Source organism: Phodopus roborovskii, unplaced genomic scaffold (genome assembly GCF_943737965.1).
Source record: "Phodopus roborovskii unplaced genomic scaffold, PHOROB, whole genome shotgun sequence".
NCBI classification, from domain to species: domain Eukaryota; kingdom Metazoa; phylum Chordata; class Mammalia; order Rodentia; family Cricetidae; genus Phodopus; species Phodopus roborovskii.
Genome location: NW_026126563.1, coordinates 21,476,321 through 21,490,847, shown reverse-complemented (window position 1 = coordinate 21,490,847; position 14,527 = coordinate 21,476,321). Strand labels below are relative to the sequence as shown.

The window sequence follows — 14,527 nt, the reverse complement described above, 5'->3', positions numbered from 1 at the left end:
TTCTATTTACTACTCAAGTTATTTTTCTGTTGTGTGGGAACATACTGGATTTTGTCCCACGTGCCTTGATCATATATTTTCAAACATCCCAATGCTATTTTAGCTGGATCCCTTAAGGTCTGAATGTAAAGGAGGTAGCATATCTTCCTTACCAAGAATGTGGAATTCAAAACATCCTTCTGCAATGGGATTCCTACTCACAGTCATCAACAAAGACCTTAGTTTACATCAGAACTTCAGAGACTGTAGACCACAACCCCACATGAGGTCTCAAACCAGATGTAGTGTCTCAAAAATTTGACAAAATGCCTGGCCGTGGTGGTACACTCCTTTAATCCCAGCACTTGGGAGGCAGAGGCAGATGGATCTTTGTGAGTTTGAGGACAACCTGAGCTAGAGTGAGTGCCAGGACAGGCTCCAAAGCAATACAAAGAAACCCTGTCTCAAAAAAAAAAAGGCAAAAATATGAATGTGCAATGACAACTATTAATTCTGATCAGAAGCACCAGGAGCCTGAGATGTTTCTACAGCCTCTGTTCTGAAAACATATGTGCTTTGCATTGTGCATGCCATCATGCCACACCGTACCCACATGTCTGCATGAAACATCTGAGCCTGGATTCAGGATCATCATTATATATTATAAGCAGTATTTTTACTATACATACAAAGTCCCCTACTCTTATAAGATCCTAACAGCTTAATTATGGAAGACAAGTACTTTTAATATATTCCAACTGTATTCCTCAGCATAAACATCATTAAATTTAATAATGCATCTTATAGTAATACTGTGTTAAAGAAACAAGCACTTCTCATTAGTTGAAAATTTACTTTTGTTGTTTTTGAGTGCTAAAGATTATGTATATAAATATATGTATATATTTATATATATAATATATAAACACATCTACATTAATATGTGACATGTAAATTATAATCTTTCATATATAATATATAATTATATACTTTATATATAATTATATATAAAAAGCATATATATATATATACACTTTAGCACTATATACTCTTTAGTATGGAATGTTCTGTGATCTTATCTACCACCTTGTTCTTACAAACCTACTTTTCCACAAGAAGTGTAAATTCTGCAGGATATATTTCTTCTATAGTCACCTTGATCAACTATATTTTCATTAGGCCAGTGATTGACAAATCACTACTCAGTGAAACACAAATCAAAGGCTGACCTTAACCTTTGCCGTTCGGATAGAATGAACCTTGCCAGGTAGAGTCTCCTGTTTCTTTACTCTCTGTTTTGTTTTGCTCAGTGCTGGCCTGTCTTTGTTTTCTGGAAATGCGATCACAGTTCATTGTTGAGAGGAGTCACATATGGTTTTTGTGTTTTAATTGAAGAGTCTCTTGTTATGTCTGATTCTTGAAAGTTCATTAAAAGGACACTTCTGATTTCCTCAAAATGTCCCTTCTTTTTTTCCATTGTTCTTAAATTGCAAAAGCCAGTTAAATTATGTGCTTTGAGGAGTTAATTTTTGGCACCATATGTCTCTAAAAATAATTTAATTTTATCTAAAGCACGGTTGCAATGCTATTTATCTTCCATAATCTACAGGCAATTTAAGAGAAATTTAAATAAAAACATATTAGTTACTTTCTCAATATGATTGCATACAATGGGCTCATAAGATTACAAAGTTTACATTTAAGATGATAAATTTTGATATCTGAACTCTGCCTTTGCCTTTTAAGACTAGGAAATTAAAAAATCTTTAATTTTGTTAAACCAATTATTAAATTGTTACTCAAGAACCATGTTAATGATGTGGCTTGAAAGAGAGATAAATATCTTAAACAATTCTGAAACATCTAAAATTAGCAATTCCTTCTACAAGTTCATTCAATATTTTGGATAGTTATTGTAGGAAAGATCACATTGCACAGAAACATGACTGAAATCTTTTTACACAAAAAACAATCCCAGTTTATAAGTCAGCAGATGGTCATGTGTAATAGGATACTGTTTTGAAAGCCAAATTATAATAGAGTCTCCAAAATAAATGACTTCAAGCCACAGAAGATGGCTGGTGCCTCCTCGCAATAATGTCAGCTTAACTAAGGTTCTTATTTGTTAATAAAATAATTCAGTACATGATAATTTAAGGGCATATGTCAATAATGAATAAGTAAGCATGTGCCTGTGCCACCTCTGTAGGTGCAGACACTGGCTTTGCATGTTTGAATGAATACAGGGCTCACATCTCCCTCTACCTATGCTTCCTGACGTGAGCCCTCTTCTTTCTCAGAGTTGACCACCAGCGTTCCTCCAGTCCTGCCATCCCATAACCATCTTACGTAGCAATCAAGTTATTGTACACAGCATTGTTTATCAATTTTTAAGCATCCTGAACTACTATCCATCACATTTGGAAGTCTATTTATTTTATTTTGAAAGCTAGTGGGCATTGGACTATAGACACACCTTGTGACTCCAATGGCAGCTAACTAGGCTGTTTCGTGTGTTCACCATTTCAAGCAATTTTTGTTTTGTTTTAATTCAATTCGGTTTGATTTTGGTTTTGGTTTTGTGCTTTGTTGTTGCTGCTGCTGCTACTGTTGTTGTTTCTTGAGAGGACATGCTGGCTTTTTTTCCTAACAGAAACTGTGAAGTGTCATTATACATGACATCAACCAGTCTACAGAAAACTCTGAAGCTGAGCACCAGCGTTCCTGATACTGTCATGTTTCTAGGAAAGGTTGAGCTGATGGTGATACACAGAATCTGAGAACAACACTCAGGATTCTGATCCAGAACCCATACAATGTCTTCAACTTTTACACAAAATTGTCAGGTGGATCCCCGCAGTCTTTGTGGAAAACTACAAGTCTTCATGGCTTACTTGATATTTACCAATCCAGTGAGTTAGGAGCATATTGGTTTATTACTCACCATCAAAGATGAACATAATTGTCTTAGTTTGGGCTATTATTGCTGTGATGAAACATCACAACAAAAAGCAAACTGGGGAGAAAAAGGTTTATTTGTCTTACACTTATACATCACTGTTCGTCAATGGAGGAATTCAAGACAGAACTCAGCAGGGCAGGAACTTGGAAACAGCAGCTGTTGTCTGGTTAAGTGTCTACTTTGCTATAAAATTTTTGAGATTGTAATTACACCATTTCTCCATTCTCTTTCCTCCTGCCAAACCATCTCGCACACTACTTCCATCTCTCCTTCAAAACCATAGTCCCTTATTTCATTAATTGTTATTGTATGCATAAATTCATATACTTAGATGTTCATAAATATGATCTGCTCACTCCATATAATTTTACTTATGTGTATGGTTTCAGGGCTGACCTTTGACACAGGACAGCAAATTGGTGTATTCCTCCTTGAGGAAGACCACCTCTCCTGCCTCCAGATTTCCTCAGTTGCCTACAGTTCATGTGTATTGTTGAGGCCTTGGGGGCTTCTATTCATCGATATCATTCTTGCTCATCTCACCTTAGGGCAGTCTCACTGGTAAGACTTTATGGGTATCACTTCTGATGCTACTGCAAGACACTCTCACAGCACACTTCCTGGTCTTAAAATCATTCTGCCTCCTCTCACAATTTTCCCTGAGCCTTATGTGCGGGAGTTTTACTATGTATGTACACACCAGTACTAGGCTCTACAACTCTACATTTTGATTGGCTGAGGTTTTCTGTGGTGGTCTCTATTTGTTGCACAGACAGAAAAAAAAAACAAACAACCAAACAAACAAAAGAAACTTCTCTTTAGAAACTTTAATACTTTCTTTTTTCTACCGAAGATTGCTAGTTAAAAAATTTTCCCTAAACTTCAAAAATGTTGAGGTGTTATTCTTTCTGGTATGGTTCTTAATACCCTTCTCTAATTGAGGGGTGTCAGTCTGTGCTCACATCTTCATAGATTTAAGGCTGTTGTGGTAGTTTCGACTATGAATACAGACAGATGAATAGAAGTAAAACAGTGTCCAACTGCTTCTCCTCTGTTGGCTTGTGGGCATGAGAAGCATAACCATCAAGCCATATTTTTAGCACAAACCAAGTATTTCCCACTTGTACAAATGGTGTTGTCTATCTTTGTCTTCTTTCTGGATACCATGATATTAATTTATCATTCCCTGTGACAGGCAGGTTTTATTCATGGAGCTGTTCTCAGTGTCCTGGCATCTCAGGGGAAAATAAAGTCTTATGAGTGCTAAGCTAGCTCCCAAATAATCACATCCTTCACTTGGGAAGTGTACTCTAGAAAGAAAAATGAAAAGCAGTAATTTAGCACATTTCCCCAGTCTGTGGAATTAGGTGTTGTTTGGTGACACCAGGGAGAAAAAGTAGGGCCTGATCTATGGTAGGAATGCCATCTACCACCATGCCTTTCAGTGAGATATCTAATGCTACCTCATGAGCTTAAGAGATCATCCCACAGTCATCCATTCAACAGTTACTTCAGCATAGTGTGCGCATTCATTGTCCTGTGTGTAACTTCTTCTATGTTTAAATGGGGTAGGCAACCACTGCTTTGTCTTAAAAATTTCTTATTACAATAGTCAAATAGAACAACATACTAGTATACAACTAGATGGAAGCAAGAGATATGTGCATGGAGTTTTATAATCATGTCCTTTTACCATTTAACAGATGTAAACAAGTCTCATTTCACAGTATAACATATTTTTCAAGACAATCCTCAGCTCAGGTCTGCAGCACTTAGGTTGTTCATAGCAATCTTCAGGAAAACCCTTAACCAAAAATCACAACTAAATTTCAAAGGCAAAAAGGGGAACGTGGTTGGATTCCAATCATGATGATGTCAGACTCTTAAAATTACAGACTTCTAGACAGTAGGCAGGCAAAGAGCAGTAACCTATGATCTACTGACAGGAAGAAACTAAGAAAATGGAAGGATTATTTTTGTTAAGAAAAATTTGTTAAACCTCTTCAGAGCCTCTATTCCCTGCCCCCCAAAACAATCTACTTACAGATAGATTTTGATTAACAGGTTATATTTATTTATTATAACATAGCCACTTTATTGACAATATTTATCTCAGTCTTTGGCCTATTGAAGCACATTAGTGTGTCTTAATATATTTTCTAGGTACAATATTCAATGAGTTACTCTACAAGCAAGGGTAATTTCCTGATGATTTAATTTATAAACAAGTAAGATATTTTCTACCCTTTTCTCCATCTTTGCATTTCAGAAACAAACTACCCTCTCTGCCAGATCATATTTTACTTTAGGACCAAGTAAGATGTCATAAATTTTCCAAAATGTGTGTTAAGAAACAACTCTGCAGACCCTTTGCCACCACCTCCTTTTCCTATTGCTGAGGTCCAGTCAATTCTCCCAGGTGGATTCTGGAGCCTTGTCCAGTTTCAGACCAAAGTAATTTATGATTTATGATTTAAATACAGGTCTCACATGCACATTGTTGTCTATACAAACTGACACGCTGTTAAAAATCATTGATGCATACCTTGGATGATACAGGGCCAAGGTTAACTTCTACATGTAACTGCACAACTCAGTACCCACATCCTCCTCCTGTCCTTATCACAGTTGTAATATTGTGACTATGGCCATTCATGTACTTCTATGCATTTCAAATGAAAACTAACATTTCCATATGTAATAATGCATATGTCACCATACAGCCCACCACCTACCATTAGTTTTCCGACTTGGCTTATATTCCAAAAGAGCATTCTTCAACAAAATTTTCACTGAACTTCTTTTCCTAAGAAATGGTAATCTTTAATTTGCTGACTTTAGTAGCCTAAAATAGACAAAATTATCCTAAATTTATTCTGGATTGTGTAGTACAACATCAACTAAGTAGAGATGTGTCTTTAAGAGTAGTTTTGTATTAAATTAACAAATTCACCATAGTAAGTGCTTCCTTCATTTTTTTCTGTGAACTGAGCCTAAATTTGGGGTAAGGGTTGTAATAAAGCCTAGCGAGGTTATTGATAATAAAAATTCACAGACAACATCAGGCATTTGAAATCACCTTATCTAAAATGTTTTGGTGACTATACATAGCAAAGATTTCTAAAATTCAGGCATTGTTTCTTAGATGTTTTGCCAAGGGTCTCATTCGTGTACCCCTGATTCCCTAACAACCATATTTTAACAGGTTTTAGCATTTGTGTGAAGAGATATTCAAATGGATTTGGGGTTTGTTATAGACTTGCTTCTTTTCATTTTTCACATCACACTAAGTGGCTATTGATGCCACCAAACCCTAAATGAGTTTTCAGTGGCAGAATATAACATATGACTATTTGAGCCTTTTGTAAATGGAGTTTATTGTTTATTTTGTTAAATTTATCCCTTTACAACATAGACTTGTCATAGTAATTCTCACAGAAGGATAACTGTAGAAAGGAAAGAGTTCCATGTCATGGCAAAACCGCCACTTTTCTAATTTAAAGTGCTGAGGGTTTTTATATTAAACTCTCCTGTATGATAGAACGTGTAAGAAAATTCTCCTTCTTTCTGCAGGTCCTGAGTTAAACGTGCTGCTCCTAAACATTGCATCTTTTGTACTTTAATGTCGACATGTTTCCACGTCATGTGATCAGAGGGAGGCAGATTAATTCAGAGTCCTAGCTAGAAATTCCCTCCCTGCTTTTTTTCCTCTCCTCCGCAGCTGATGGCTAAGTTAATTCTCCTTGGTTTTGTCATGCTCCGATGCACACATCGCCAGCCATAGTAAGCTTTAAGAGTAAGAAAAAGATGCAGGGATGTCCATCAAAGTCTCCAGGTTGCATTTTTTAAACTTTGGCTTGACCTGATGTGCCATTCAAAAAAGCGTCAAAAGATTTTTTTTTTTTAAAACAGAAAGGTTCAATATGTCCTGAGGCTATCGGTTTTGAGTTAAACTGGGTGAAGTAGAAATATTTTACTCATCAGCTCTGCAGTCACAGAGTTTGCTTCAGCTAGAACAAAACTGCTGAGGCATTTAGAGAAAATTAACCCCCCATCCTGGCGGCCAGATGTGACTGGTCTCTGACGAATGCACATGAGCGGGCTGAAAAATCAAGAGACTGTGAAATTCCTGTCAGGTCCGTCCAGTGTGGAACGGGCCATTGGCTGCTTTCTGTATTTCCTCCATCATTCTTCTTGAACAGTGTCATTAATTTCCTCTCCTCCCCTGACTTGTGTTTTTCCCCTCCCTGTCGCCTTTAGCTCTGTCAGCTGCAAGAAAGGCTGGACAAGCAATGGCAAGAATACTTCAAACTGGTGATCCTTTTTAACCAGAACAGGCTGATCAAGTTTCAGGGAGACTCCCAGGACAGCATTCAGAAAATATTAGAAGTGCAGGTAGGTGACTTCGGGGAAAGCGGCAAGATTATTCTGATCTAGATTGGAAAGCAAATGATGGGGTGTGTGATGAAGCATTGAAACCATATCCCATCAGAGTTCTATAAATTTTTAACCTCTTTGATAGACTAGGGCTGCATGAAGGATGACTCCGGCAAGTGAAAACACATACCACATGCCATGCATACTTTGAGGGAACAGGGAGATGGGACTGACTTATCTCACTTAGAGAGGGATTTTTTTCTATACATATATTCTATTTAAAATGTGTTTTTCAGCCTCCAAGCTTTTGTGAACAGGGGGAAGGTGGGGAGCAGGTAGATACTCCATTCCATACAGTGTGTTTTCTAGAATTCTCCACCTTACTTTTTTTTTTTTTTTTTTTTTTTTTTTTTTTTTGAGACAGAATTTCCCACTGAAATGCAATCTAGAGGTCTGTCTGGGAAAGACTGGCGGGTCAGTGATCCCCAAGTATCCTCCTGGCTCCACCTTCCCAAGAACAAGATCTTAGGCACATGCTATTGTGTTGGACCAAGAATTTTTTTTTATGTGAAAGCTGGGGATCCAAATTCAGACCCTCATGCCTACACATTTGGGGCTTTGCTAACACTATTTTGTTTTCAAAATTTTTCATGATGATTTTGGAGATGCTTTTGATGCCAAGCATACTTTGTTGAAAGCATGGCTGTGTTTGTTCTGTCCAGCTTTACTTCTGTTTGGTTCATCCTTCTAAGTATATATGGCAGTGACTCTATTTGAAAACTATGGCAGTTGGGTCTAGAATGCAACTGTCCTTCCAGATGCATGTGACATTTTGCTGGCTGTGTTTGAACCTGGAAAAGCAATTAATGACCCGCTGGTCGTAAATTGTGTTAAACATGATATCCCAAAAGAAAACACATGGCATTTTTTTAAGAAGAAATAAAAGAATACAAGATTACCTGTTCCATTAAACATAGCATGGTTGTTAGAACCACAGTCTTCAGGAACAGGCATGATCAGTGATGAATACCAGATCCCAAACAAGCAGAGTAATTTTCAAAGAATTTCCACAAATACTAAGCGATTTCAAATTCCGTTTCTCTTGGAATCTATTTTTAGCATTTCCTTGTGAGTAATGGGTATGTGTGCACACTTTCCATGTTGGTCTATTAAGAATGAGTTACAAAAAGTTGTAATGAAATAAAAGGAACTGAAGTTTTAAAAAGTGTTGTCTGGTACAGAAAATATTAATGGAAATTTGCACACAAAGGATTGTTGCATATGTAGAGAATTGAGAAGCATCTTGTTTTCATTTTAAAAACAAAAAAATATCTGTTAACATACAGCATATTAAGATACAGGTAGAAAACAAAATAAATAAATGAATAAGCAATCATTTAAAATAAGTGAAACATCAATGTGGATGGCTACTCATTTTGTTTCCCTTCTCAGGTTTTGATGGTTTATAGGTGTTATGATGATTAGTGTCTTAGAGAAATTCCAAATTTCTCCCTAAATAATCATGTTCTGATAAACCCTACAAATTGTAAATTCTCACTGTGAATTGTGATGTATTTGCAAAGACTGACAATGTAATTTGAATATCCGTAAGGTGAGTGATTACCTATAACTTTCAAATCATCTTTGTTCTTGGTTAATATTAGAAATGTACCCTCGGGTTCTCTGACAACAGTGATTTTTCCAGTCGTCTGTGTTTGTGGTGTTTAGTAATCCAGAAGTGAAGGGATGGTCTGGGACAAGGAGGGAAACTCAGATGGTGTCTAGAGATATATCAGGGAGCTTGGCTTGGATTTGGATTTAGTGTATTTGAGTGCAGGGAGGTAGCGGCTGCATTTTTTTTCTCTCTCTCTCTCTCTACAATAGATGCCTTCAGTTTAGAATGTTTAAATGTTAACTTTCATTAAAAAGGAAATTGCAACTTCTAAAATCATGCCACAAAGCCAGGGAAGCATGCCCTCGTGTGAATATCAGATTTAAATTGGATAACATAGTACACACCCTCTCCAGGACCCACTTCCAGCCAGCCTTCCCAGCTCCAGCACTCTCCAGGGCTGCCACCTTTGTCTGTTTCTATTCCTGACAGAGTTTGTTGTTTAGTTCCTTCTCCCTCTCCTACTTAAACCCTTCCACTGCAAACCCCTTCTTTGCTTGCCTGTTTAAGAGCACCTGACTCAGTGAGGGTACTTGCTCTGAAAAGTCTCCCAAGTCCAACAAGACTCACTTCTGTCAGGTCACTAGCCTTCACTGACCGTGGTTACCAGCTGTGTCCTCTACAAAGCACTCAAGCACTTCAGTTACTGACTCTCCATACTTTTCACTGCACCCTCCTTTCTAGAAGTTTCTAAGATACCCCAAGGCTTTACTGTATTGGTAATAAGAACAGTGTTCTCCCTCAGATGTCTTAGGGGTATAATACTAAGTTGTCCACATTTGACAGTTTTGAATGCCTGTCTTGACATCACTTATCATGTCCATCTAGCAAACCATGATGGGCTTACCCATTACATTTGCAGAGGAGCCTTTGGCTGTCAGTGATTCCACCTGATTCAACGGGACAAACAGGACAAACGGCCTAGCAGCCTATGTACTTGATTAGCATCTGCGGATGACTTGATCTCAGTGTTCACTCTGTGGTGATGTCAGGGTATCTAAATGTTCTCTATTTCTAAATGATTATTAAAAGGATGATGCAAGGTATTGGTGAACTACTGTATAAAATAATCATCTGCTGAACCTTTTGAAAAATGAACTGTGTATGACTGATGGTAAGTAAATGCAATTCAGAGCTCATGTTGAACAGAAAAGGGACCCTCAGAGCACTTCTTTTCAGGGCTGCAAAAAGGCAATGGCTGCAGATCTGCACTTGGCAGAAAATGGAGAGGATCAAATAAGCTTTTGATTTACACAATCAAGCAGAAGCCAGAAAGATTAATGATAACGAGAATAAAAGATTTGGGTATATTTGACTCTGTAGACATATATATTGGTTGGCCATGATTTTGATAGGACCAAAAGTGAACTTCTACAAAACACAAATGAGTTCCAAACAATATAGGATGCCTTGCTTTTTATAATGTAGGAACATTTTTACATAATCTTGGCCTCATGTATGTAACAAAATAAACTTCCATTCTTTCAATTTTTTCCTATAATTCTCTTTCTTTCTTGTTCCTAAACTATGTAAACCTGTAGTGTATAATACCTCTCTCACATCTTATTTAGCAAATAGACTGAGCACTGACGGATCACTCAAAGACATAGATGCCGCCAATACATGCAAATGTGACCTTGGACTCTATAAGTAGGAGTACATTTTTATCAAAGGATAAGTTCCATCATAATTTTTCCTAGGTTTGATACATGTGTAGTAATTTATTCAATGTAGGAAGCATAGCTTAGGAGCTACACCAGCACTGTTGAAAGGAGCAGCAATAAGAAGGATGGGGGCAGAGGATGTAGGAAATGCGGATTGGAAAGCACAGAGCAAGCTGGATGAGAAGGTAAGCATCTAAGGACTGGAATACTAGGTTACCATATGTTTTGTTAATCTTTAGAAGCCAGAAACAGGACCAAAGGATAGGAAAGATTAGCAGGCAGCTTTGGGCTCAATAGGAATACATTTTCTATCAAGCATGCACTGCTTTTACTCAACCAGGCAGACACAGTCAGGTGTAAAAGGGAAGAAGATATTACAGATTTTTAGTTGGAATGAATGTTTTGAAACTCAGCCCAGGGCACCTGCTCCTCCTACTATGGCCCTATGGATTCTACACACATATATTTTGGCATATCAACACCCCTTCACCCAATAGTATGTCAGCTTTCTCAAATTGGAAATAATGTCTTCTTTGTTCATCTTTTTCCACCTAAACTAATTATAAGTCCCAAAACATCATAAGCAGAAGAATTTTGAGTTTGTGAATTGATCAAGATTGAATATAATAAGCTTTAAACCTTCCTTCAAGCTCCTGGTGCATATAATCTTGCATTCATAAATAGAAATGTTCACTATATTTTTCTGGGAATTCTGCTTGTCCATAAATGATTTAATGATTTGTCCAATCATTTACAGATATATATATATATATATATATATATATATATATATATCCCAATAAACACTCTCTCATATACACACACACATATACACACACACACACACAGAGAGAGAGAGAGAGAGAGAGAGAGAGAGAGAGAGAGGACAAAAACCAAAATCACTTATCCACATGATATAACAGAATATCTCTGTGCAATCTTTTTGAAATAAAAGAAATTGTGAAAATACATGCATTGTATATTTAAAATATATACAGATATATTACACTTGAAAACTAACAAATTGAGTAAATCTTATTGGATAATTTTAGGTACTAGCATGAAAGATAATCTAATATAGTTATAATAAATTAAGAATATTTTCTGAGTCTAGAAATAGTTATCACTGCTAAGCTATCTGAGAGAAAGCAGTACCATAAATTTTGAATAATTCAAAAGGTAAGAAGGAAGGACAAGCATGAAAAATAGAAAATATGGATAAATATTTAATGACTGAATAACTATAAATGGTTCCACAATGCATTTGTAAGCTATAAATTTGCAACTTAATCATAAAGGCAAAATCTATGTTATTTAGAAGTTATATATTTGAAGCAAATAGGAACCAAATAAAAAAACATGTACATATCACACACAAGGCCCCACTCTTGACTGCTGAGAGAGAGAGAGAGAGAGAGAGAGAGAGAATCAGTCTTCTCTTCTCTGGGGAACAAGAACCCTGATGGATTATCCAATCCCAAGTGATCAGCCCTAAGTGCATATACATAAGAGCAGCACTGATTGACCATGTAGCATGCATGTGTGTGTGTGTGTGTGTGTGTGTGTGTGTGTGTGTGTGTGTGCGCGCGCACGTGCGTGCATAATTATGGAAGAAGGGGTTTTGAGAAGACATGAAAGGGACACAGGAGAAGTTGCAGGAGAATGGGAAGGTGAAAATTATGTAAATATAGTATTAATGTATGAATTTCTCAAAAGAAGTATACAAATTTTAAAGTTGCAATTTAAGAAGAAATAGAGAAAGACTGAGACCAAAAGTATTATTATTTTCAAATTTGTGTGTTTCTTTTCTTTTCTTTTTTGTTTTTTGTTTGTTTGTTTTGTTTTGTTTCCCAAGACAGGGTTTCCCTGTGTAGCTTTGGAGCCTATCCTGGCACTCGGTCTCTAGACCAAGCTGGTCTTGAACTCACAAAGATCACCTGCCTCTGCCTCCCAAGTGCTGGGATTAAAGGCATGCACCACCATCGCCCAGCAAATTTGTGTGTTTCTTATGGATAAAAATCATCTATTAAGGCATATCAGTAACAAACTTCAGAATATGTGAAATAACACATGGTTATTTCTCACAGGAGACATTTATAACTTCTATAATTTTTGTTTTAATATACTTTGAGAGTTTCATACATGAGTACTCTATTTACAACATTTCCCTCCTCTCCCTGTTCTCCTCAAACTCCTACTACCACACAATTGCTCTCATACTCATGACATCTTCTTTAGTAATCATTCTTACAAAAAAATAGTAGCATGTTTTTGTTTGTGAGCCAAATCTTTAACTACAGAGCCATCTTATCAGTCGAAGGAAGTTGGGAACAGAGATCACATAATCAACTAACCAGGGCTCATGGGGGCTCACAAAGACTGAAGCCACATTCAGGGAGTGTGCATGGGTCTGAGCTAGGTCCTTGTATACTTGTGTACATGTTATGACTGTGTAGTTTGGCATTGCATTTTCCAGCCCTGATATAAAAGTTTTCACCTAGTCTTTATTGTAAGTTGTTAGGGTATGTTTGGTTGATAACCCTGGGAAGCCTGCTCTTTTCTGAAGCAAAGTAGAGGAGGACTGGGTCTGGGGGAGAGGGGAGATAGGGGCGAGGGGCTAGGAGGAGCAGAGATGTCAATTGGGACGTACTGTATGATAGAAGAATATATATATAATATAATAACATAAGGAATATATATATACATATATATATATATATGTATATATATATATATATATATATCCGTTAATCCTTAGAAAACAGAACAGAAACTGACATCAGGAAAGTTCTCAGTGATGATGTCACTGCTACTATCAATGAAGAATATTACTATTCCTTTTTCAAAAAAAAATATTGTATCATGTTTCAAAGTTCAAGGATTCAACTTTAGAAAATATATTCATGTGATTTAATATAAACAATAGTCAAAAGGATGGACTATGTTTCCATTCAATATATGCTAACCAATAATTGGTAAAGAGCAACAATATTACTCTCATCATAAAGCAACAAAATAACATACAACAAAATTCCCTCAGTTTCAGAAAATAGTAAATGAGGCAGAAACACTGTATAAAAAAAGGTCAAAACTATCATTATCGCCATTATGATGTTTCTCTTACTAAGAGAAAGAGTAAGCACTAGCATGTTTTAAAATTTATATACCCTTATTTTATGTGTCTGAGTGTTTTGCCTTCATGTATATAAAGTGAACCTATGCATCTGGTGCCTGTGGAGGTCAGGAGTGGGTATCAGAGTCATTGAAACTGGGGTTTTAGATAGTTGTGTGCTGCCGCCATGTTTGTGCTGGGAACTGAACCTGGGTATGCTGCAAGAGCAGCCAGTGCTTTTAACTGCTAAGCCATCCACCCACCTGGAAGCATTAAAACTAATGAAACAGTTATCTAACATGTCAACCTGCAATACAAAACTCCTAGGAGTAAGCAAAAAAAAAAAAAAAAAAAAAAAAAAAAAAAAAAATGACAGCTCAATCCTTTCAGAAAGAGCCACTGAAAATATGGAAATAAGCAAATATATGTCCTTTCGTAGGATTATATTGAAAAGTTGCCAATTTTTTAAAATGTCAAATTTTAAAAGTTCATAAGTTGAACAAAATCCTACTCAAATCCAAGCAAGATTTTTCAGTGAGGCTTGGGGTGATTATAAATAAATCCTCAAGACTAGCTTTGACACTTTGTAAGAAAAACAAAATGTGTTGGCTTGACATTGGAAATTTATACCAAAACAAATCAAAAGGCTATATTCATTAAATTAGAAAAACCCATCGATGCAAAAAGACCTGTAAAACATGATAAAATAATTGGTAAACATTTTTCATTGAACAGTAAAACCATAAATACAATTTAATCAT

General features: G+C 36.5%; 1 protein-coding gene across 1 annotated transcript in view; it reads left to right on the top strand.

Annotated features, from left to right (window-relative positions):
* The window catches only part of Ccdc178 (coiled-coil domain containing 178), a 284,918-nt gene that overhangs the window by 243,689 nt on the left and 26,702 nt on the right, over window positions 1-14,527 (top strand). Inside the window, exon 20 of the mRNA XM_051202056.1 lies at window positions 7,202-7,336. Within this exon, the coding sequence (XP_051058013.1) occupies window positions 7,202-7,336 (135 nt within the window). The remainder of the gene's footprint in view (window positions 1-7,201; window positions 7,337-14,527) is intronic.